This window comes from Cibotium barometz, chromosome 24 (genome assembly GCF_041138505.1).
Source record: "Cibotium barometz isolate CiBa-2024 chromosome 24, ASM4113850v1, whole genome shotgun sequence".
Lineage (NCBI taxonomy): Eukaryota > Viridiplantae > Streptophyta > Polypodiopsida > Cyatheales > Cibotiaceae > Cibotium > Cibotium barometz.
Window position 1 is genome coordinate 14,160,229 of NC_141069.1, and position 24,927 is coordinate 14,185,155.

Genomic DNA, 24,927 nt, shown 5'->3' on the forward strand with positions numbered 1-24,927 from the left:
CTAACTTCTTAAACCCCCGCTTCTGCTGCCTTCCACAGCTCCAGTAAGTCACCTTCGCAATTAAACATGATGTCAATATTTGTGCACAAGCAATTGAATCTTGGGCTGAAAGACAATCATTGGTGTTCCATTGCATGCATTCACGAGCACAAACAACAAAAGTTTACAGCAGCAATTCAAAACAAGTGGAAATTCGTGAACTTTCAAAGTTTCAAAGCATTCAATATCATCACTTTTCAAAAATAATGCAGAGAGCATACATTACAAAGATGCAACAAGCACAAATGAACAAAGGCGACAATAGACACAACTGCCACAATCACGACAGTACACTAGCATAGAATTATTAATGCAAAGATTTTCAACTAACCAGCCCAACTGGAATAAATTCTAATAACGTACCCCGACTCTATAGAATAGAGGGATAAACAAACGTATTTTAAGCAGAGAGAACTCCACAAGTTTGGATACTTGTATTCACAGCTGCTCTCGTTTAAAAGAATGCATCTACATAAGGCGCATACACTCATATGCAATGCATGTTCAATCAGAATAGCTAGCTGGCTAGACAAGGTTATTAGGCACACTCACCGAGAAAAAAAAGCACCCTGGTGTGAAGCAAAAGGATTTTCATAGATTTGTCTCTGGCAAAATTTGGACATGTAATCAACTCTACAACTTCATATGTTACCTGACAACTCATGTGACCATAAAAGGCAATTACCAACAGTTCATTCAAAATAAAAACATTACGTAGCTGCAGAGTACAACCACCGGCAAAAAGCTTTACAAGCTAACTGTAAAATTAGTTTCAAATCTGTAATAATAACATACTTGGGCATGAGAATTATTGATATTTTTTGACAGAAGTAGCAACTGTAATACTGCATACATATGAAACAAATAACACAAGCCAACTGCCTCAAACAAACCCATAAATCCAAAGGTCACTTTCACAGACACTTGCTCAAGTCATGCAAGGTACTGCATCTTTTGCAAGCATGCATTTGAAGCAAGAGCTCCATTCCAAGGTGAGAAACCACCAGTCTGATGAAGCATCGCATCAATCTCATCTCCCTCCTCCATATCCAACTACTCAAATAAAAACAATAAAAAGCACCACAGTTAAGCACTAAAAAACAGCAGCCTAGGCCTCAATCCACCCTATATCTTCAAAAGAATCACATACTTCTGCAGGTGTCTGCTCAGCCCTCAAGCGCCGACCATCAAAAAGAAAAGCTATTGAGTTAATATCAACAGATTGTCTTTCACAGTAAGCATTCATCAGCTTCCTCAGCTGTGTAGAGCGCTTTATTCTGAAGAAAACCTCGTTACCATCCTGCAATACAACAGGCAATAGATCAAGGGTCACACTCCAAGCAAAGGATTGAGGGGATAGGATTCAGAAATCCTTCAACAAAGCTTGTATTTATTTAAATACTGACCCAGTTGCCAATTACACCAAAAATGTCTCATATCACTTCCTGTCCCATGGATGTGATGAGGAAGAGGTCAAAAAGCCCACTTTTGAAATCTGATCTTGAGAGCCCCTAAAGCCTTGAAAACCAACCGAAGGTGCAAGGTGAAATACAGCTAAGAGATTAAAAGTTGGCAATTGACAATGGCTTCTAACATCCGGTATAGGCAATACCAGTGAAATTTTACGAATCAACATTGTGGAATTGTACGACTGACTCCAGATTGATGCTGAGAGAGAGGTGGCACCCATGGCATCAAGAGCTACGAGGATGCAGGATATGTGACATGCTGCAAGCATGAGATTTGAGACTCAGGAGCATGCTATCCTTCAATGCCCAGCATACTACAAGACAACAAGCCTCTTCCACTGCAGAGGGATTGGTCTACTTTGCCAAGTTGTAAAACATGTGGACATCACATGCACGTGTGCTATAGGTTGCCACGTAGACATAATTGGACAAGACGAATACACCTGTAAATTACCTTTTGGATGAACACTGAGGATGTTGTGAGCTTATTAGGCCAAGAACCTGGCACCAGACACAATCAAGGTCTAAAGTCAACAGGACAATTGCCAAAGACTGAAATCCAACTTCTGGACAGCCCAAGCATCGAAGGCATGTGCCTTTTGGAGCACCCAGGAGGGCTGGACAAGTCGTGGATTGTCGATGATGGGCAGCGTGAACGTGGAGGGAGCCCAAGGTCATAGGCTGGCCAACCAAGCCTACCATGAGAGAACGCAGCACTAGAAGATTTCCCCCAATCGTATGGGTGAACTGCTCGAACAGACAAGGGATCCTCCAGCACCCATATAAAGGGCATTTGGGTATCATCATTTCTATCACAGTTTTTGAAGACCATCAGCTTCGGCACTCAAGCAAGGAGATCCACTTAATCCCAAAGCTGTCAACAAGCTGGCATTACAGCTTCCGAAGTTCAGCAGGCCATCCGCCCCAGCAAGGTTCAGCAACCTGGTGAGCAGTCACAAACATACAGCCCCAGAATCAGCCCACACAGCTCCAAGAGATTGATCTGCACACTCCAGCAAGTCAAGTACATTGTTGGTGATAGAATAAAACAAGGTTGCTGCCTGTCACTTGATTGGTGATGGTTGCATATGGTGGCAAGATCAGTTAAGTAACGACATGGATCCTTTTACCTAGGTTGTTGCCTACCAGAGGTCTAAGTTTGAGGGGACCTCAAGAAGCAATTCTTGCCTCCTCAATACCTCAATCGTCTTGAGGATGAGATTCAGGGTCTTTGACAGAACACACAACCCATACTCACATTCACCAATAGGGTCAGCCAGTTAAGTCTGCAGCTGCAGAAATCAAATAAAGACTGATTGAGGGCTTTCCTTTACAGATTGGACTAGCAAATCCAGTGGAAGGTCCATAGTTTTTTCCCCCAAGCATTTGACAATATAGTCACACTGGCACCAGATATGGAGATGAAATTCAGTACGAAGCCCAAGACCACGTCCCCAAGACTACCCAAGCAGAACATGGAGGGTGCCCAACTGAGGCCATGGGCACAGAACCACGGGTCCATCCAGACCCAGACCACGGTAACCTCCAGAGCTCCAAGTTCACTGTAGTACCCAAGTCCACCACCACCCTAGACCATAAAGGGACAGGAAAGTGTGATAGATCATAGGGGACCAGCTGCCCAAAACTGAACCACAACAAGACTGTCAGAAAAATCGGTACTATTTCTGTCCCACAGTCAGATATAGTAAACAATTATGCCCCAAATGATAGCCATTTAACCCAATCTCCACTTCTTCCACATCGACAATTATTTCTCAACCTGCCCCACTTGATCCCATTTCTAGGCACAATCAATCATAGCAAGTTGAAAGCTAAGCACAAAGACGCACAATGAGCCGCAACGGTCGATCTCTCCCTCAAATAGTATTTATTAATCTTGGGAGAATCAAGTACATAGTGTCATGGACATTTCAAACCAGATTTCCATACCCATGCATATGAATACATTATTGCAAACAATATGGTTGTCGGTGAACTTTGAAGATCTTGAACTCACACTACCCTCTCAAGTGCCCATGTTTCCTACCATTTGCTCTCTATTGTTCCACCTACACATGGTAGAAACAATATTCAAGAGAGCATGTAAAACAAGAGAACACTATAGGTGGTATGTGAACATGGAGTCCTACTCCTCCCCCTTGCTACAATTGAGCATTAAAGCTGACCAATTGCAAGTAGAATTGATGTCAACGGAAGTCTTTGCAATGGAAACGTCTAGAGTGTTGAAATCTTCAATCTGTTACGATCCTTCGCGACAAAAATCTTCAAGTGGTTGCAAGGAACCCTAGGAAAGCCTCCCTTATGCAAATAAAATAACTGTTTTGACAAATTTGAGCCATTGAGACTATAGAAGAGTGATTACGACTTGGAAACACTCTTGGAAGCTTGGAAAACACTTTAACAAGCTTGGATATGGTGTAGGGAAGGAGAAAAGTGCACAAAATACAGCCATAGAGTCTCTTGAATGGGACGCCAACTTCTAGAGAGAGAGGAGAGAAGAGAGATGATGCGATGTCCACCCTAGGTGTCAAGCAAAGAGAGAAAGCAAGTTGGGATCTAAGCTGGGATTGACACATAGCTGGTTACTCTCTTTGAACAAAGGGAATAAGGTTTGGGGATAGACATTAAGCTTTGTCCACCCCAGGATATCAGTGTGTCCTAACACAAGGATGGTCATAATTTATAAGCGAGTTTTAATCACCCAAAACTTAATAAAGTGTGTACACACTCACTTATAAATTAATGATAAATCCTAAGGCTCAATTATAACCAATACTTAACCACCTGTACAAAGTTGCCAGATGTTTTTAAAACGGAAAGTATTATACAAGTTTTATACTTTTAAAAATATTTTTTATTTTTGAAAAAGTTTTTTTTAAAAAAATTATTCATTAATTTTTAGCTATAATTATGGCTTGTATATATAGTTTTTAAGCCTAAGAACCCAAATTTCATGTATAAAAGTTAAACTTGTGCATAAAACTCAAGAGTGAACAATTTGAAGCCTATGGCACCGAACTTGAAGCCACATCTTGCCCAGCTTCACCCGATCCTTAACTTTTCTCTTCCTGATCCTTTGCCCTTTAGGTCACACCTTGACCATTGCCTGAAAAATCCTCCTCAAGTTTCTCACCTTGAGACTTTGCAGCTATCTATGCTCGCACATGATTCATCACATATTTGGGCACTCTAGGGCATACAGCAATGCACTTCCCTTAAACCTAGCCAAATGGGCTTTGATACCGGTAGCCTTTTCTCTATAAATGTCACTGCAATAATTACATCTCCACCTGTCTTGGCTGCTCTCATTATAATTGGAAAGCTCCTCTACATGTGCATTCACCGGATCCAGAGTTCAATCCATTTTAGGAGCACTTACAAAAAATCTCCCAATTCTACAATCTTGCAGATATGAGAAGAGAAGGCAAAACTGGGCTGATTTTCAGCTTTCCTGCAATTCCACTTGCACGAAAATGACCCCAATGTGCTGATTTGACCTTTTTCCGCAACGCGTACACCCGAAATTGCTCAACTTTGCACACTCAAAGCTCTCTACAAAGTCTCCACAGTGAAGAAAGCCTCGCACAGTGAAAACGTTGGCCTTGTATAGTTGCCCTATAGCTTTACTCCAGCGAAGAAAGCTCCTCAATTAGGGATCGTTTGCCAGTGCCTCGCGTAGAGCTCTCGACAAGAGTGTAGTCTCACAACACAAATAGGAAAGAGTAGTTGAAGCTCTTACCCTCGTACCGCTTCCTGTGCTTCTCTTGCTTGTAGCTCAGCCCTTAGCATGAACCAGGCTCTGATACTATAAAAAGATGCAGGGGGGAGAAGAGAGCTTGACCTCTTGCAAGCACACACACACACTCACAAAACCCTAAAAGAGAACACACAAGGTGAGAGGCTGAAAATCTTCTTCTTCTTCACACAACACTCAACACACTATATACAAAGATAAGAGTACACACCATATGAAAAGGTACTCAACCAAATACATACAATGCACCTGTCACATGCCACATAACCATGTCAGCACGCAGTTCCACACACGGTTCACGGACAAGTGTCCCCTTACCCAAAACTACACATTGATCAAGCAAGCATGAAAACAACGTTTGCAAGCAAGCACATAAAGATGCTATGCAATGCAACATCGGTATGAACAATCCCCGTTCATGAGACTTTACCAAAATAGATGTGTTCCAGGCAAGTACACAAGATACTAAACCCAATGGAACACCAATCCTCTATGCCTCAACCCTAAACCAATACTTATGCCAAAAACCTAAGCCAATAGTGCACGAATCCTTGTATTTGTTGTAATCTTGACACACACTTAAACTATTAATACTATTAAACAAGATGAAATCACACAAAACCAAAAGAGAGAGCAATGCTGAAATTTAAATCATTGCAACAAGGCCGGAAAGAGCTGACCCATTGTAATATGATTGTATTATCAAGGATTTCTCAAGATATAAGCTTCATGGGCATCGCATGCCACATTTCCAATGACATCCATGCAATGAAAACATTTTGGAAACTGCTTTGTCGAGGCCGGGATTAATTCCACACCTTTTCTCGCCAGAAGAACCTCACTCCCCAATCCCCAATGTATTGCCACAAGCAGCTCCATACACAAGCATATGTTTGCTAGGTCGAGTCATAGAAGACCTTAATGGTCAAGCACACGGATGTAGAGTAAATAAAGAGAACTTGATGAAGTTCTTACTACTGAATTTGTTGATTTTGAGAGGAGAAATCAACTTTTGATCAAATTGTTGACAATAGAAATGCTCCAAAACATTTTCAGCACGTACATATACCTAGATGAATCCAGGAACATTCCCATATTCACCTTATAAGAAAGCACAATTTATAACCTCATGGTAGTCATCCACAAGACAATAAACCATCAACTCCATCATGCATAGTATGGACTAGATACTACGACATCCCCACTAACGTCATCAGTGCCCAATAGTGGGTGTAGAAGTTGGTATCAATATATGCTCCCACACCCCCCCCCACGTGCACACAGCATACATTCATACAAAGGTCTGTGTACTGAGTTTCTGTTAGAGCTCGGGAGATACATAGTAGACTCAACCATAATGAAGCCTAGCACCAAGAATCATAACAAATAGAAAGAATTATTAAAACAAAAAAGTAGTTGATAGGACATATGCAGCACTAAAGATAGAAAGAATTAACACAATATCAACTGGCTACGTCTGTGTACTGAGTTTCTGTTAGAGCTCAAGAGATACACACTAGACTCAGCCATAATGAAGCCTAGCACCAAGAATCATAACAAATAGAAAGAATTATTAAAACAAGAAAGTAGTTGATAGGACATATGCAGCACTAAAGATAGAAAGAATTAACACAATATCAACTTGGATGAAAACTTCACAATGAGAAATTTGCATGTCTGCTAATACAACATAAAGATATTCCTACATGAATCCAGGAACATACCCAAATTCACCTTATAAGAAAGAAACCATGCCAAAAAGAATGTGTGTGGACTGGTTATGCTGAAAATTGTCTTCCTTCACTTCCTCATGAAGAAGGCACCTATTTCCCTAGAAGGGAGGGAGAGGGAGAGGATAAGCCTTCCCAAACAAAAAAGAGGTGGCCATTGGGCCACCTCAACAAGAACCACACCTCTCCCATAAGTGGAGAGGTTGCCCAATAAGCTATCCACACTCTTTTATTTAAAAGAGTGCTTGATTTACGAGAGTTTGGCCAGCCACCATCCAATAAGTGCCCAAATTCATTTATAACATGTCCGCCCAGTCTTTGATGAAGTGTGAATGCCCAAACTCACTTGTAAGTTGTGCAATCGTACTTTAATGGAGTGTGGACCTACAAAACAGCACAATGAGCTAAAACACAAATAAGCTTAAACAAAGAGTTTAGAGGCACACCTACCACCTGTCTACATCCCACAAGCGAGGTCAGAATATAGATTCACGCGCATGATTCACAAGAAGACATCCCTTGCCCATAAACTAGACACACAAATCTTGTGGGCAGTAAAACATTTCACATGAAAACAGTTCCACGCATGCAAGTATGCCATGCATAAGAATATATTGGACAATCTCCCTTTCATTTAGCTAGTAGCAAGCGATCACTCTAGACATAGACATTACGTCCCCAAACCAACCGAAATATGTCCCCCGACATTCCGTCCCCAGGTGGTCATTCCAGGCATAGACATTACCTCCCCAAGCCAGCTGGAAGATCATAATCTCCGTTTGCGCACGGGCCAAAATCCCCAACCTCTCATATCCAACCTATTGGCCCTTGCTGTAGACATCAGTCCCCTACCATGAGGTGCCAATACACATGACCCTTGGCGTAGACAGAAGTCCCTTGCCACAAGGATGGAGCCCGTCCATAGTGCCGGAGGCGTAGAGAATGCCCAACTAGTGACATTTGCAGCCAAAACACCACTTGCAACAGAAAAAAAAGCTTTACGTTTGAATTGAAAACAGTCCTCGCAGTAACTTTCGCTTGATGAAGAGTTGCACCACACTTGAGTTTTGCTAAATTTGGGCTGAATTACCTTTCCTCCCTCCAGAGATGAAGAATCAGCACTAAATCTGCGTTTTTCAGCAGACCCTTCCTTTAAACAGCAGAAGCTCTTGCATTTTCACCTCTACAACATGATAAGCAACATTTTCAGCAGATCATCACTCCATGAGATGGAAAACAGCATATGCCTTTTTGCGTTTTCAGCCCCACATGATGAACAGCACCACACAACTTCACCCGCACTCCCTATGGTTTTGTGCACAGTCAACTCTGCTATGGCAGAAAAAACGCAACGAGGCGCCAATAGCAACAAACCAAAAAAGAACTCGCACGAATCGCAGTAGGACTGCACATGCACAGCTTCACAAGCGTTTGCAACAGCACGAGATGAATAGGAGTCTATTCTTCACGTTAAAGAGCATCAACAAACACCAAGACAGCTCGAAGACAAAGCTCTGATACCATGTTACAAAACGCACAATCAATGGGAGAGAAGAGGATAAAGAGAAACACTTGATTACATGAACACACACTCTTCCACAAGAGACAGAGATAGAGCACAATGAAAGTTGCTTCAACTTGATTGTACTTAAAGATAATGTTACATGAAGGTCCTTAATATAGGCATTGGACCTAGCCTCAAAGTGTGTACACTAAAGTGTATTCACACAAACCTTACACTTAATTAAGAGGCTGTTCACATGCCCATAAATATAACACTTACGTATGCACTCTGATGTCCCCACAAGGAGGCTCACAAGTGGAAATGCACCGTAAGCCTAGGCATCCAACAATGACCGTATCTGGTTCGACTCTGATGTCCCCTCAAGGAGGCTCACAAGTGGAAATGCACCGTAAGCCCTACATCCAACACTGACTGTATCTGGTTCGAAAAACTATCTTAAAGACATCCTCCTCGGCTGTCCAGATCTGATAGATCAATCGTCGTAAAATATGTGGCTCCCTGGAACCTATCTATCAAATAGTCCGCTCTAGGAACAGGATATCTATTCTTGACTAAAGCTTTGTTCAACTTTGTATAGTCGACCCCGTCTTTTTTATGCTTCAAAAGCCGCTCCCCAAGGGGATTTACTTTATCCAATCTATCCCATCCTAAGATATTCTGTAAGGTGCCTCAGTCAGCATTGAGACCCTCCAATAATCAACTCAATCCTATGGTCAACCGATCGACTGAGAAATAAACCATAAGGTAACTTTGCGAGGAAAACATCAACGAACTCTCTCAAATATCTAACTTACTAGTTATTAGAAGTAACATCAAATGAAAGGGGATCAAGAACACATTGAAACACTTCATAATCAAAATACGAACTTTGTATAATATTATGAAGTTTTGTGACTCCTACCACGATTAAATAGGAGGTGCACAATTTTCCCCAACACAAATTCATTCATACGTTTATCATTGGGCTCGAAAACTGCCATACTAAAGTTACAATCCATGCAAGAACTGTGATCAAGAACTGTGCTATGGACGGAAGTAATCTTAGGTGCTATGGACGGAAGTAATCTTAGGGTTGCTTGTAATCTCGGCCAACTGAGATCCCTTATGCTTCTTCTTTTTTTGGGCTTGAGGGCAACTCCCTTTCCAATGGTCTCTCTAGCCAGAAGTAAAACACCGGCCCTCCCGAATGTTATGTGGAGGCTGTGCTCGGTCCTATGAGTCTTCTTAGAACTCGCTTGACCCGAAGTCTAGGTCTCATTCTGGATTGTGGAAGCCTTAATAAACCTAAACTTACCTTTTCATTTGGAATCTGGTTTGGAGTTGCCTCGAGAAACATTCTTACTCTTACCAACAACTGTTTCTTCATAAATCTTTGCAAAACGAATAGCATCCTCAAGTGTTTTTGCAATTGTTGTTTCTCACCTGAAGCTTATAATTTGGGGTAATCCTCGCATTAGAAAACCAAGCAAGGTGACCACATCCATATGCCTTGCCTTCACCTGCAACTCTCTGAACTTGTGCAAATAGGTGTCAAAATACATGGTCTTCATATCCAACTTTATAAATATGGATATCACGTCAAACTTATGCTCTGCCTAGAGAAACTCATCCATGAACCTCTACTCAAAACTAGCCTAGGCAGTAGGCTTGTTCCAAAGTTCTCTCCACTACAAGGCTTTCCCTCTCAAGAGGGCCTCCACCATCTGAATCGTCTGAGCATCTTGGGGACAATGGAATATCCACCTCTATAAGTCTTGATACCACGTCATACTCATCCTCTCCCCGGATGAACTCAACCCTAAACATCTACTCGAAACTAGCCCAAGCAATAGGCTTGTTCCAAAGCTCTCTCCACCACAAGAAGGCTTTCCTTTTCAAGAGGCCTTGCACCATCTGAATCTGTCGAGCGTCTTGGAGACGATGGAATATCTAGCTTTGTAAGTCTAGATACCACGTCATACTAATGCTCTGCCTAGAGGAACGCATCCCTAGACATCTGCTCGAGTGCCACGTGGTAACTTGGGCCTGCATTGCACGTGGCACACATAACCCCTATTTTTTCAAGTTTTTTTATTGTGTGTGTGTGTGTGTGTGTGTGTGTGTGTGTGTGTGTGCATGGAAATTTTCTCCAAGGGAAGAAGTGTTTCAAAAATTTAGGAGGAAATTGAGGACATACGGGGATAGTTTTTCAAAGAGAAAGGTCTTACCCACTCAAATAGGCACTCATCTTTTGTAAGACGGAAATAGAATATATAAAGGGGCCTTACCTTGTGCTTAATGTCGAATAGGGAAAGTCTACTATGTGTACATATTTGCTTAAAGACTAGTAATAGAGGCTGGAATATTTTTAAGTTTGGTCGATCTGCTGCGAAAACTAGTCACTTATATACATATATATATATATATATATATATACCTAGATGAATCCAGGAACATGCCCAAATTCACCTTTTAGGAACGTGCATGTTATATACTCATGGCAGTCAACCCACAGGACTATATAACTATCAACTCCATTATGCATAGTATGGACTAGATACTACGACATCCCCACTACCGTCATCAATGCCCAATAGCGGGTGTAGAACTTTGTATCAAGATATGCTCTCACACATGCACTCCACACACACACACACACACACATAAGAGCATATATTCACAAAAAGCCCTTTGTGCCGAGTTTCTGTCAAACCTCTGCAGCTGCAAGGCAAAATCAGCCATAATGAAGCCTAGCACTAAGGGAAGTAGCAAATAGAAAAAATTAGTACAACAAATAAGTAGTTGATAGGGCAAATGCACCGCTAAAGATAGAAAGAATAAGCACAATATCAATTGGCCGCAACTCGCACGAAAAATTCACAATGTGAAATCTGTATGTCCGCTAATACGGCTGAATTATATACCTAGATGAATTCAGGAACATGCCTAAATTCACCTTTTAGAAACGTGCATGTTATATACTCATGGTAGTCAACCCACAAGACTATATAACTATCAACTCCATTATGCATAGTATTGACTAGATACTACGACATCCCCACTAATGTCATCAGTGCCAAATAGTAGGTGTAGAACTCTGTATCAAGACATGCTCTCACACACGCACTCCACACACACACACACACACACATAAGAGCATATATTCACAAAAAGCCCTTCGTACTGAGTTTCTATTAAACCTCCGGAGATGCAGGGCAAACTCAGCCATAATGAAGCCTAGCACTAAGGGAAGTAGCAAATAGAAAGAATTAGTACAACAACTAAGTAGTTGATAAAGCAAATGCACCGCTAAAGATAGAAAGAATAAGCACAATATCAACTGGCCGCAACTTGGACGAAAAATTCACAATGTGAAATCTGCATGTCCACTAATACGACTAAGGAGAGGAACAATCAGTGACTTCATGCCATGCAGGAATACCTTATGTAGCCCGTGAAGGACACAATGTTTATGGCAGTGGTCAAAATGTATGTCAAATGCCATTGCCGGCTGAAAATGTGCATGCGCAACACATGCAACATGGGCTGCAATTTTCTGTTGGTGCAGGTATTCCGCGTATCTCTCATGCCACTCATGCCTTCGAGTGTGCTCGTGAGGGAGAAGCTATGGCTGAAAATGTATCAATGCATGTTGAGGGACCAGCCATGTCTCATGGTTACAGGACACATGTATCTATGCCTTATGCATCACCTTTTGGTCCTGAAATGATGCCAATCACAGGGACTGTCCCAATGGACAAACATGGGGGAAAACATGTTGAGATGCACACACATGCATCAAAGTCTCGTGACTTCAAAGCCGGAGACAAATCTGTGAAGTTTGACACATATCATCGGAAATATGATGCCTCAAAGGCATTTGCTTTTATTGCCCAATTTAATATTGCTTTCAGTGATAAGAGTTTCACTCCGAAATCCATGATCCGGTATGTAAGCATGTTCATGAAAGACACTGCTGCCCATTGGTGGCTCACGGAGAAGCTCTCACCGAATCCTGTTAGATCATGGGAAGAGTTCAAGGAGAGGTTCTATACTCAAATCTTGCCTCCCAATGCATTGAATGAGATAACAATAAAGTAGGATTGGGTGAAGCAAAATGAGGGGGAATCGGTAAATGCATATGTACAAAAGTTTTGGAAAGTGCTTTTGAAGGTGTCTCCATTTATGCATGTCACCGAGGCGGAAAGGAAGGTTTCAATCGGGATTGCAATCCATGTACAAAGCGGGACTACAAATGTATCCTGGTCTTACCTTACACCAACTAATCGCAGCCGCCGCCGCCACCACCACCGAGCAATTGGAACTCAAATTGAGTCGATCCAATAAGGCTAAACCCTCATTTCAAGGCAAAGAGAGGGCTTTCCAAAACCTGAAAAAAATAATGGATAGTCACCTAAAAAGGACCAAAACCAAGATAAAAATGGTCCAAAGGCTAAAAATAACACTACCAAGAAGCGTCCCTTCAAACTGAGAGACTATGGTCTCACTCCGAAGCGGAAAAAGCAATATATGAGTGAGGGGAAATGCTTTACTTGTGGTAGCACCGAGCATATTGCAAAGGCATGCCCAAACAAGAAGAACGTGATAATGCAAATGCATCAAAGCCTAATGTGCATATGGTTCCGGATGTGCAGGGCAACACTTCACATGATAGCAAAGACAGGGTTGTATGTAAAGCTTGGGGACAGCTCAAGGATCAGCCCGCTTTGTCATGTTTGATGATTGTGCATCTGAAAATTTCATATCCACACAGATGGCAGCTGCTTTGGGTATTGAAGTGGAGGACATGGGTCCTCAAATTGAAGCAGGGGCTGCCTTTGTTGGTAGAGAAGTGCACGTCATGCCTATTTTTGACAAGTTGCACATACACATTCAAGGCTACGTGGATCATGAGGATTTTCTTGTGGCGCCTTTGAATGGCTGTGAGGTATTGCTTGGAAAGCCTTGGCATACACGTATTGATCCGTGCAAGGCTTACAAGACCAACAGGATCACCTTCATGCATAAAGGCTGAGAGCATGTAATTGATGATGGTGAAGAGGGTGATACCATTTCCCTTGTATCTCATGTACAAATTAAGAAAGTAATGAAAAAGAGTGTTTTTGCGTACTTGATTTTTGTACGAGATCATGTTGAGGAAAATAATGTACATGTAAACACTCTTAGTAATGATAGGCTGAAATTTTTGCAAGAGCACAATGATTGTTTTGCTGATGAGTTACCAAATGAGTTGCCACCCGTACGACTGGAAGATCATCGCATTGATCTCCCGGGTAACTCACCACCTAATAGGCCAGCCTATCGTGTAAGTGCATCCCAAAAAGAGGAGATCATGAAGCAGGTGAATGAGCTTCTTGAGAAGGGTTTGGTTCAACCAAGCTCTTCCCCATATTGTTCACCCGTCCTCTTGGTTCAAAAGAAGGATGGATCCTTTCGTATGTGTGTGGATTATAGAGCTTTGAATAAGCTTACCATCAAGAATTGGTTTTCGATTCCACGCATAGACGACATCCTTGACAAGTTGGATGGATCCGCATGCTTTAGCCGAATTGATCTCAAGAGTGGATATCATCAAGTGCGTGTAGTGCCTGAGGATGTACACAAAACTGCTTTCAGGACCGCATTTGGGCTTTATGAGTATCTTGTTATGCCTTTTGGTCTTACAAATGCCCCGGCTACATTCAATAGAATGATGGATCGCATATTCCGTGGATACAAGAAATTTACAGGTGTATTCTTTGATGACATCCTAGTCTTCTCGAAGACCGAAGAAGAAGAGTATAGAGCTCATTTGGCCATTGTTTTTGAAGAACTCCGTAAGCATAAACTCTACATAAATGCAAAGAAGAGTGAGTTCTTCTTGTCAGATATACATTATCTTGGACATATTGTGTCCAAAGATGGAGTGCGGATGGATCTTGCAAAGATTGATGCAATTCGGAATTGGCCCGAATTGAGTTCGATGCATGAGATCCGTAGTTTTCTTGGATTATGCTCTTACTACCGCAGGTTCATTCGGCACTTTGCATGGATTGCTTCTCCTTTGCATGATTTGACAAAGAAGAAGGCCGTATTCAAATAGACTAATGTAAAGAGGGATGCATTCCTCAAATTGAAAGATGCAACTACTCATGGTCCAGTGTTGATCATTCCGGATTTGCAAAAGCCTTTTAGTGTGAAATGTGATGCATCTAGAAATTGCATAGGAGCTATCCTTAATCAAGAGGAACATGCCATGGCTTATAAGAGCCATAGATTGCATGATGCAGAGCTATCTCTTGGCATTTATGAGAAAGAGCTCTTGGCTGTAATTCATACACTTACTATATGGAAACATTACCTTCTTGGGACTGATTTCACTGTGAAGACAGATCACCAAAGTTTGAGGTATTTTCTTACCCAAACTAAGTTGTCAGAGAAACATATGAGGATGGCCAATTTCTTCTCTATGTTTCATTTTCAGATCTTGCACACCCTAAGAAAGAAAAATGTAGTGGCCGATGCATTGTCACGAAAGCTGTATGTAGCAGCTATCTCCGTTGCCTCTCATGGGAACTTGTCTACCATGCGTGATTTGTATCATATGGATACTGATTTTGCCACTATTTGGGCTGATTTGATGGCTAGTCATGCACATGCCTCATATGTAATCAAAGAGGGTTATCTCATGAAAGATAATTGCCTATGGGTGGTGTCTGACATGAGGCAAAAGGTTTTGGATGAGTGCCATGCTCCTCCATATGCTGGTCATAGAGACATAATGCCTACTACGCACATGATTGAGCAGTATTTCTTTTGGCCAGGTATGCGGAAGGACATAGAGGCACATGTATGTGAATGTATCACCTATCAAAAGGTGAAATTTGATAGGCAAAAGGCACCAGGTTTGCTTCAGCCATTGCCTATTCCCACACAGCCATGGGAAAGTATTACAATGGATTTCATTATGAACTTGTCACGCACCCAACAGGGTAATGATGCAATTTGGACAATTGTGGACAGGTTTAGCAAGCAAGCTCACTTCTTGCGGGTCAAAAAGACCATCAAAGCTAAGCATATGATTAACATATATCTTGCGCAAGTATTCAAGCATCATGGAATGCCGAAGTCCATTGTGGGGGATACAGATCCCAGGACTATAAGTCTCTTTTGGCGGGCCTTATTTGATAATATGGGTACCAAATTGGACTTTTCGTCAACTTATCACCCTCAAACGGATGGACAAAGTGAGGTTGCAAATTCAGCCGTGTTCGATCTCTTGAAATGTTATGTGACGAATCAGAAGTCTTCTTGGAAGAAGTACTTACCGCTTGTGGAATTTGCATACAACAACACGGTACATGCATCTACAACAAAAGCCCCGTTTGAGATTGTTTATGGTAAGGTGGTTTTGCCACCCATCCTTCACACAAAGGATGAGATATTTGCAGCTGATGAGTATGTAAGAGACTTGGATATTGCTTTTGCTCAGGTGTGGACAGCCATTGCAAGGTCACAAGACAAGTATAAAAAGGCTGCCGACAAGCATAGAAGGCAATTGGATGTTAAAGACAATGATTGGGTATTGCTGAAATTTGAGAAAGCAAGTCTTGCAAAGAGGCCTGGCAAAGAGGATGCATCTCCTAAGCTTGCAACCAGGTACTATGGGCCTTTTCGACTGATCAAGAAGATCAATGAAGTGGCTTTCAGATTGGCATTACCTAGCCATTGGCACATACACAATGCTTTTCATGTGAGTCTCCTTCGCAAGTATGTAGGGCCGCAGCCCAGTGAAACGGTCATTGAGGATCCACCAAAAGTGGATAAACTCGAGGAGTTCTTGCAGCCAGAGCAAATTGTGTATCACAAGAAACGCAAGGTTGGTGCAAGCTAAGGTGTCAGGCGTTACCTTGTGAAGTTTAAGAACTATCTTCCCATTAATGCTAAATGGGTAGATGAAGAGTTCTTCAGAGATTGCCCGCATGTGCTTCAGACTATTTTAAATGCTTTTCAGTTGCAGATAACTGTTTAGAAGCCGGGGGGATGTCACCAATTGGTCCACCCGTGCTTTCTCATCATGTATGTACATTGGACTGGTGTCCATGGCAATTGTATATGCCGGGGATTGATGCCACTCATGTGATACTGTGGACTTGGCTTTCCGTTGGGACTTGTGCCTCCGTGCACATGCCCGGAAATGCTTGGTGGATTGGTGTTCCATTGGGTCTGGTACCTCATGCACTTGCCTGGAGCACATCTATTTTGGTATAGTCTCATGAACGGGGATTGTCCATACCAAAGCTACATATGTGCTTGCTTGCAATTGAAATTGCAAGCTGTTTTCATGCTTGCTTGACCAATGTGTAGTTGTGGGTAAGGGGACGCCCGCCCGCGAACCGTGCGTGTGAAACTGTCTGCTCACATGGTTATGTGGCACGTAACAGGTGATAAGTATTGGTCATAAACCTAGCCTTAGGAGTTAGCACTAACTTATTAGTGAGTGTGTACACACTTCATTGAGTTTTGGGCAACCAAAACTCACTTATAAATTATGACCAGCTCGGTGTTCACACACACTGATGTCTTGAGGTGGACGTAACCCAATGTCCACCGCCCAAACCTTATCCCCTTTGTACAAAGGGAATAACCAGCCATGTGTCCACTCTAGCTTGCTCCACAAAGCACCTTCCTGCCACCTACACTCGACAACTTACCACCTCACTCCTCCTCCTCCTCTCTCTAAAGATTGGCGCCTCCTTCGTGAGGGCTGTTGGGCTGCATTTTCTACACTTTCTCCTTCCCAACTCCATTTTCCAAGCTTGCTAAGGCTAAGATGTTTCTCAAGCTTCCAAGAGTGTTTCTGGATGCTAATCACTCTCCTACACACTCCCAATGACTGAAATTCAGCAAAACAGCTCTCTTTATTGCTGTAATTTTTAGTCTTTTTGCTGAAAACCCTAATTTCAACCCTCCTTTCTCAAGTTGAACCATAGGGGAAGCTTTCCCAAGGTTCCCTTCATCCTCTTGAAGACTTTTGTCACGAAGAAATGCGACAAATCGAAGATCTCAACACTCCAAGGACTTCCATCGCGAAGACTTCAGCTGTCATCGACTCTACTTGCTTTGGTAAGTTTTTATGCTTAAATATGGGAGCAAGTAGCAAGAGGGAGGAACCGGATTACAAGATCACATACCCTATGTAGTATTCTCTTGTCCTACGTGCTCTCTTGCATATTGTTGCTACCATGTGTTTGGTGGAACAATAGAGAGCAGATGGTAGGGAACATGGGTACTTCAGAGGGTAGTGTGGATTGCAAGTCTACATCGACAACCACTTGTTTGCAATACTGTATTCATATGCATTGGTATGGAAATTTGATCAGAAATGCCCATGACACTATGTACTTGATTCTCCCAAGATCATTTGAGGGAGGGGTCGGCCGTTCCGGCTCATTGTGTCTCTTATCAATTCAGCAATTTAAGTGTATTTAAGTGTATTGATTAGCATTGTGTTCAACCAAGTTACAAAACATGCCCAAATTCACCTTTTAGGAACGTGCATGTTATATACTCATGGTGTCAACCCACAAGACTAGATACTACGACATCCCCACCAACGTCATCAGTGCCCAATAGTGGGTGTAGAACACTATCAAGATATATATAAGTCATTTGTATATAAGTCGTTTTTTACAATAAGCAATGGACAATCATTCCCTTGCAATAGAATACTTGTGAGCTCCCCTTCTTCTCTACTCTTGTGTGCTTGTTGTGCTCTATTGAATCTTGCATGCTTGATGGATGCTTGCTAAATTGTTTGTAGGTTTTATGTTGCTTGCATCACCTATACCATTCGTCTACAGCCCACAAGCAAGGTTACAGTAAAGATTCACGTGCACGGTTCACAAGAGAGCATCCCGTATCCGTACACTAGACACACAGATCTTGCAGGCAGTAAAACAGTTCACGCAAAAGTAGTTCCAAGCATGCAAGTATGTTATGCATAAGAATGTGAGAGACAGTATCCCATTCACTTAGCTTGGGCAATCATTTTGGGCGTAGATGTTACATCCCTATGCACAACCGGAATACCATACTCTGAATACGAACGCGGACCAAGATCCCTAGCCTCTCAAATCCAGCCTACCCTCGCATGCCTTGCCATGAGGTGACAATCCAGATTAGCCTTTGCGTAGACATGAGTCCACATATTCAAAGCTCCTCTAGAAGTCAAAAACGCAAAGAATAGCCAATGGTAACAGAGATCTACAACTAATTGGCCTTCCACATGTTCAAATCTTTTATATATATATATATATATATACTAGATGAATCCAAGAACATGCCCAAATCTTATGTCCACGATCACAAGAGTATATGAAAAAATTATCTGCCTTTGGTCCAAGCTGTGCTTTACAAGTCTTATTCTTTCTCTTTTGGCAAGACTCCATACAAATCAACGTTTGAACAATGATTCCAATCTCTTTTGACTAGGATGCTGTCCCAAGTACCCCAAGCCAACCGAGCCTCGGAGTCCTACCATGATGTTCTTGAGGCAATCAAAGATCATTTTGCCAAAGCACAAGAAGCCTATACTCAGCTGACAGCAACCAAATAAGCACCGCATGGACATCAAGTTTTCTGAGGGGGATTGGTTATATCTCCAAACTATGTGGTAGTAGTTGAAACAAATTGGCAAGCAATGTCCAAAGTTGTCATTTTTGAAGCTTTCAATCCTTGCCCCTTTATAATGAAGCCATTGATCATGCTCCATCAAAGGGTATCTTTGGTTGTGATGAGAGACGGTATATTAGGAACAATTATATAAAGTGCCACCATCCAATCCATTGGATGCAACATGGATCGATGGATATTGAGGTGAGAGAGGAACAATGATTACTATCATGACACCCATAGTCATAAAAAGGTACTCATCTTCTATTGACTACCATACTGGGCAAAGTAAAAGATAAATCCTACAATGCACATTTCTAAGAATGTGGCCTCAATGATTTGGACCATCTAATTGGTAAAGATACCAAGGTAATGAGGGATGACCTAAGGTTCACCTAGTTAGACCATGTATAACATGTTTTATATTAGTTGGCTTAGACTTTTTGCAAGTCCACGTCCTTCAAAGGTTCCGAATGAGCCTCAAATGGAGGTGATTTATGAGACAAAAGTTTTGCTTCCGAAGCAAATCGTCCTCCTCCATTGCCTCAAACATGGCTCCGACCATTGAAAGCATCAGTACCTCACCAAATTTTCTTCACCCACCGACGAACTACCGAGAGGAAATGCACATCCCTTCGACAAGCGAGGATGTCACATGCATCCCACACTTGGATGCCACGTGGACATTCCAGTTTAGCAAGGAAGGTCTCAACATTAAGCACAAGGCATAAATACCTCTAGTAGCCCCATCACAATCGGGTCCATATTGTACTCATTACTACAGCAATTAAAGCAACCTAATATTCTCTACAAATGCAAGTGGGAGATGGTACAAAACAGCCCACCATGAATCTAGCAAATGCCTACGCATCAAATGGAGGAGCCATTTAGCCAAAGATGTAAGATCCCAAATGACCTTTAAGTCAACCATACATTGTAAAAGCAAGGGTCAAATTAAAAGCCTTGGAATCTACCTGAGAATCTCTACAAATGCAAGTGGGAGATGGTACAAAACAGCCCACCATGAATCTAGCAAATGCCTACAATCTAGGGAAAGAATAGTGGGTCAAACTAGAGAGAATAGTGGAGAGATTTGGGGGAATCAAGCTTGGCTCCCTGTGTTTATATCTTGCCTAGATAAGAGGCACCGTTTCATGAACAAAAGTGATGGGTTATGCTCTAAAACAACTCGTGGGATGTTAGTGCTAATCAAGCTTTAACCATTCTCATTAGCTTTAAGTCCTATGTATCACTTGATCCACCTTAATGCATTGTTTTGCTCAATAATTAGCATGCACACACTCATTTCCACAGTCCCCTCTCTATTACAAATAGCCAAAGGAAGGGGGTGCCTGAAGAAGAAGTCCACTAACTAGGGCTATAGTGGCACATTGAAAAAAGGCATGGCTTCTACTTCACGTGGTGGTTTTCACAGCTCCTCTGATGGGCTGGCAGTGAAAACAATGACAACCTGGACACCCTAAGGGCGCTTCCATTTCATGCTCCGCCCTCCCCCAATACACAAAAAATAAAAGCAAGCTGTAAGTAAGCCAGGACAGCAGTGAGATCGAATTGTAAGAATGCAATCTTTGAGATGTCTCGCAGGCTCAAACTATTCTTGGAAATGTGGCCGCCAACGATTATGCATGTGGAACATCGTTGCATTTGAGATGTCTAGCAGGGCTAAATCATTCAACATCTGATTATATGCATGCGCAACAACTCAGCATTTTGATAATGAAAACTTTGTATCTATGTACTCGAAAAGCATGGGGGATGTATACCGTTTGAGATGTCTAGCAGCAGGGCCAAAACATTCAACATCCGATCAGCATTTTGATAATGAAAACTCTGTATCTATGTACTTGTAAAGCATGCCATTCGACACGTGTGAACCTCATCGAGGAAAAAACCCCACTCATCATTGTAGTAGGGCGTTTACATGATGTGTTGACATGCATATTTCAAGACCTCAAAGAACTGGCTCACGTCATATGGGATATCAAATTTAATGCCGTTATTCAATCACATCTATCTGCAACTACAACAACGAAACTTCATTGACTATGAATGTGTCATGTCATCAAGCCACATCCTTAACATGGCCGTACTGAATATATATGATGTGAGAGACCATATGTCTCTGTTCTGATCTGCTTATTCATCTGAAATATATGCCTAAGGTTGCAATTCTCTTTTACAGGAAAAAAATAAAACGTGTGCCGGAATACAGAGAATCAACGTCGGTTTAGAAGCCACCAGATTCCCTCCATGGCCCAGGTGTTGAGGCGAAGCCACAAGGACTTTTCTAATGGCATTCAGACGAAGTGTGGTCCAAGTAGCTGTGTTATCGTGCCAACACTAAGAAAACAAAGGCAGGGAAACGAACCTGGCCTTTGACTTTGAGGCTGAGGTGCTGGTCGAGGGGCTTCTTCTCGTCCTCGGCCTGCTGCGAGGAGGGGGTGTTATTCTGGTTGTTGTTGACGCTGCCGAAGTCCATACCAGCTGCCGCACAAGAACGACACACACCACACTGCCTACACCCTGCTGTGTGCGTATGAAATAAACAACTGCGTTAGGTTAGAGGAAAAAGGTGATTCCTATTTATTTTCCGATGCGATTAATTAAATCAATAGTTTGATATACATTAAACTTAAAGAATTTAAGACGGCCTGCCTTTTCTATTGAATGTAAGGGATAACGTCTGTTCTCTTCTCTATATTATCTTAAGGAAGAGTTTCACAAAGCTGTCATGTGGCACAATTTGGAGGTTCGGGAAGGGAAGGAAGAGGTTTGGGTAGAATTTGATTATGAAATCTGAAAAGATGTGCTTTGCAGTTGCTCACTAGTGTAAAATAAAGCAACTAGAATGCTTGGGTACCCTTATCCTATTGATTTGCTAAACATACTTTGAAAGAACATGTGTCCTTCCGTTCATGTATAAACATCTTAAAGCGCTTGAATGAAGATGGACACTGCAATCCATACCAGTTCTGCAACATGTCCTCTTCGTATGCATGTCTTTCTCAAGTTATATGAACAGCTTATAGAACTCGAACAAGCATGAACATCAAGGCTATGATTATATTCGACATGAGAAATCGATGGACATTGACAAAGATCTCGCGGTACATCGCAAGGTTGATAATTTCAAATTCATTACCACATTTGAATCTGAGTTACACGTCATTCATCAAGTCATAGGATTTTCATGCTCGTTTGTGTGAGTAAAGTTTTAAAAAAAAACATACATAAAGTATGGCGGGGTGTTGGCATAGTCCTCCCTGAAATTTTATAAACATAGAAGAACGTGCCCTTCCCTCATTTCCCAAATAGCACTTTCAATATCGAAAGTGGACCAAAACACCTTCAGTGTTGAAAGTGGCCATTAGTCCTACGTATTGATTCATGATACAAAACTCATTTTCAAATGTGATAATAAATTTGTAATTTTCTAATTTGTGAGGGTAATTTTGAATCCCCATCAAACATAAGAACAGGCTTCAAGGTCATCAATTCCGGATATCAGTCTAGCATTGCTTCCAAGTATGCTTTCAAATTCATGTTCGTTCGAGCATTTTGAATATGCTCTGCACTACACGAAGTATGCCACCCAAGCACTCACACAAAACACGGTAAAAGAATTAAAAATAATAATCCTGTTTTGCAAGCTTTAGAGCATAGAGTGCACTTGGTTTTGATGATGATGTGTGTGTGTGTGAAATCCGTGTGCTTGATAATGCGATTCCAAACTGACTAGTCTATTGCTGCCCGATGTGTGAAGAGCGAGAGACAAAGGTGATGCTGCTGCTGGGTACTTTCCTCTTTTTAGTCATGCTTCCACACAGAACCACCACCTTAAACTTAAGCACTAGGGACTACACGTTGGGCCTTGCTTTGAATCTAGCCACCCATCTCTCGAGCTTTATGCTTAGCCTGCTCTGCAGTTTTCATAGCTCTTTGCCTCGTATAATCAACCTGCTCAGAGCCATGAGGGTGGCGCCCTTTGAAGTAGTTATAAACCCAAGAGAGCACGGGCAAGGTGGCAACATCGACTCTGCCACCCACCAACAATAAGCACGTCGGCGACACAGAGGAAGAAAACAATGCCAACAGGGATAAGGTTAGGGCTGAAGAAGAGGAAAACAGGCATGAGAAGGACCATAGTTATGATTATGCTAATGACGATGAGGTCATCGAGGAGACACCTTCAAAGATAGGCACGAAGTGCTGTCAATATTCCTCCATAACCATAGTTTCAAGTTTTGCAAATAAACGAGAAGAAGATAAATATAGTAAATATGCACGACAAAAAGAGTGGGTTCAATCTCCCCCCACGCATGAGTGAGCACGCTTCCTCATGCATGTATTTATGTATTAGCAAAAAGCAAGTGCTCACAAATATAGCTTGATACATTCCACTTTAGGCCGTTAATATCAAAAAGTAACTTGGTCCCCAAGCTCGCCTATTTACATTAAAATTGTTGCAATTTAATTAAATAAAACTATGGGCGAGCGACCATCATCGCAAATCAAAATACGACGGTCGCGCACCAGCCAAGATCCATCGCACCCACACTGCTCCGTGCACTTATCTTCTCACCAAAAACACAAGACACATTAAATCTCGCTTATCCGCCCAACACGATGCAACCACTGCTCCACGCTCTCGCGCGTAGCCAGTCACGACCATGTGGCAAATGAGCGTACCATAAATATCACATAAAATATCAAATAATTCCACAATTAATTCCATAATTCTCATTTCCATAACACGGCGCGAGGTAATTAAGATCAAAGACAGAATGCATTGATTAAAACTAGCTTAGGGTAAAAATTATACCATATGTTAGGAAGTCTATAATCAAAAAGCGACCCAGCCCGGACTTCTCAAAAGAGTTATCAACAGCTTCTTCTTCGACGAGATTGCATGCACCAAAAGACTGCTTCATCGAGAGGAGGCTTAATGAAATGTTGATAAAGTGTTACTCACAAAACACATGCTTATTTTTGTCGTCTCATTGGTGTAGAAGAGGTGGGCTATATCATTTTGTTGAGGAGGTGTACTGAAAATTTTACTATTTAGGTAATGTAAGTCCATGTCTGCATGAGTGCTGTTCTTATTCTATTGAGAATGTTTATGAAGGTTGGATTGCATTGTTTCATAGTGGTTTTTAGCTCATAGCACTTTGGTGTTGTTTGCCAATATGTGGGTGCGATTGCTTCTAGAAGCAATTGTGATTGTGGGATGAAGATCCACGAATCATGAACATGACTTGCTTGGAAAAGATCGCCACACATAATGACATCAACGCCACCAAATGGTTTATCGTACATGTGCTTGATACAACGTAATCTACTATCAGCAAGGCTGAGAGTTCTAGATCCAATGAGGGAAATCTCATCAAATACAACCAGTTTGAGATTCTTGTAATGTGTGGATAAGATATCTAGTTTTTATGTGGATAGACTTGCAGGTGTATTTGTGAGTAATGGTACGTACAATGCTAAATGGATTGTTGTTCCACCTATGTTGAATGCAGCCTTTCCCATGTAGGCTGTAAGCAAGGCTGTTGGTGGGGACTCAGCATCATCCTGAATGGACTTAGTGTAATGCTGCAAAAGACCTTGTATAATGAGCAATAGTGTGAATGTCTTTCATGTGCTTACTCCACCAGTCAAAAAAATACTGAGGGATTTTGTTGGTTGCAGCCTCTTTCGAAGCATGACATCATT

At 41.9% G+C, this 24,927-nt stretch overlaps 1 protein-coding gene across 1 annotated transcript; it reads right to left on the minus strand.

The window, feature by feature from the left end:
- Positions 1-729: 729 nt before the first annotated feature.
- Positions 730-21,788, minus strand: LOC147624922 (small ubiquitin-related modifier 1-like). The gene is made up of 3 exons (XM_086818163.1): positions 21,581-21,788; positions 1,190-1,339; positions 730-1,092 (listed from the first exon to the last, which is right to left on the minus strand). Exons 1-3 carry the CDS (start codon positions 21,689-21,691, stop codon positions 973-975), a joined length of 381 nt encoding a protein of 126 aa, XP_086674289.1. The 5' UTR covers positions 21,692-21,788; the 3' UTR covers positions 730-972.
- Positions 21,789-24,927: the final 3,139 nt, after the last annotated feature.

Bases quoted from the DNA above. Each gene is read 5' to 3' on its own strand.
- LOC147624922 (XM_086818163.1), bottom strand. From the start codon at position 21,691: ATGGACTTCGGCAGCGTCAACAACAACCAGAATAACACCCCCTCCTCG. The intron at 1,340-21,580 runs GTTCGTTTCCCT...GTTGTATTGCAG, and splicing joins GCCTCAAAGTCAAAGGCCAG to GATGGTAACGAGGTTTTCTT. The intron at 1,093-1,189 runs GTATGTGATTCT...TTATTTGAGTAG, and splicing joins CTGAGCAGACACCTGCAGAA to TTGGATATGGAGGAGGGAGA.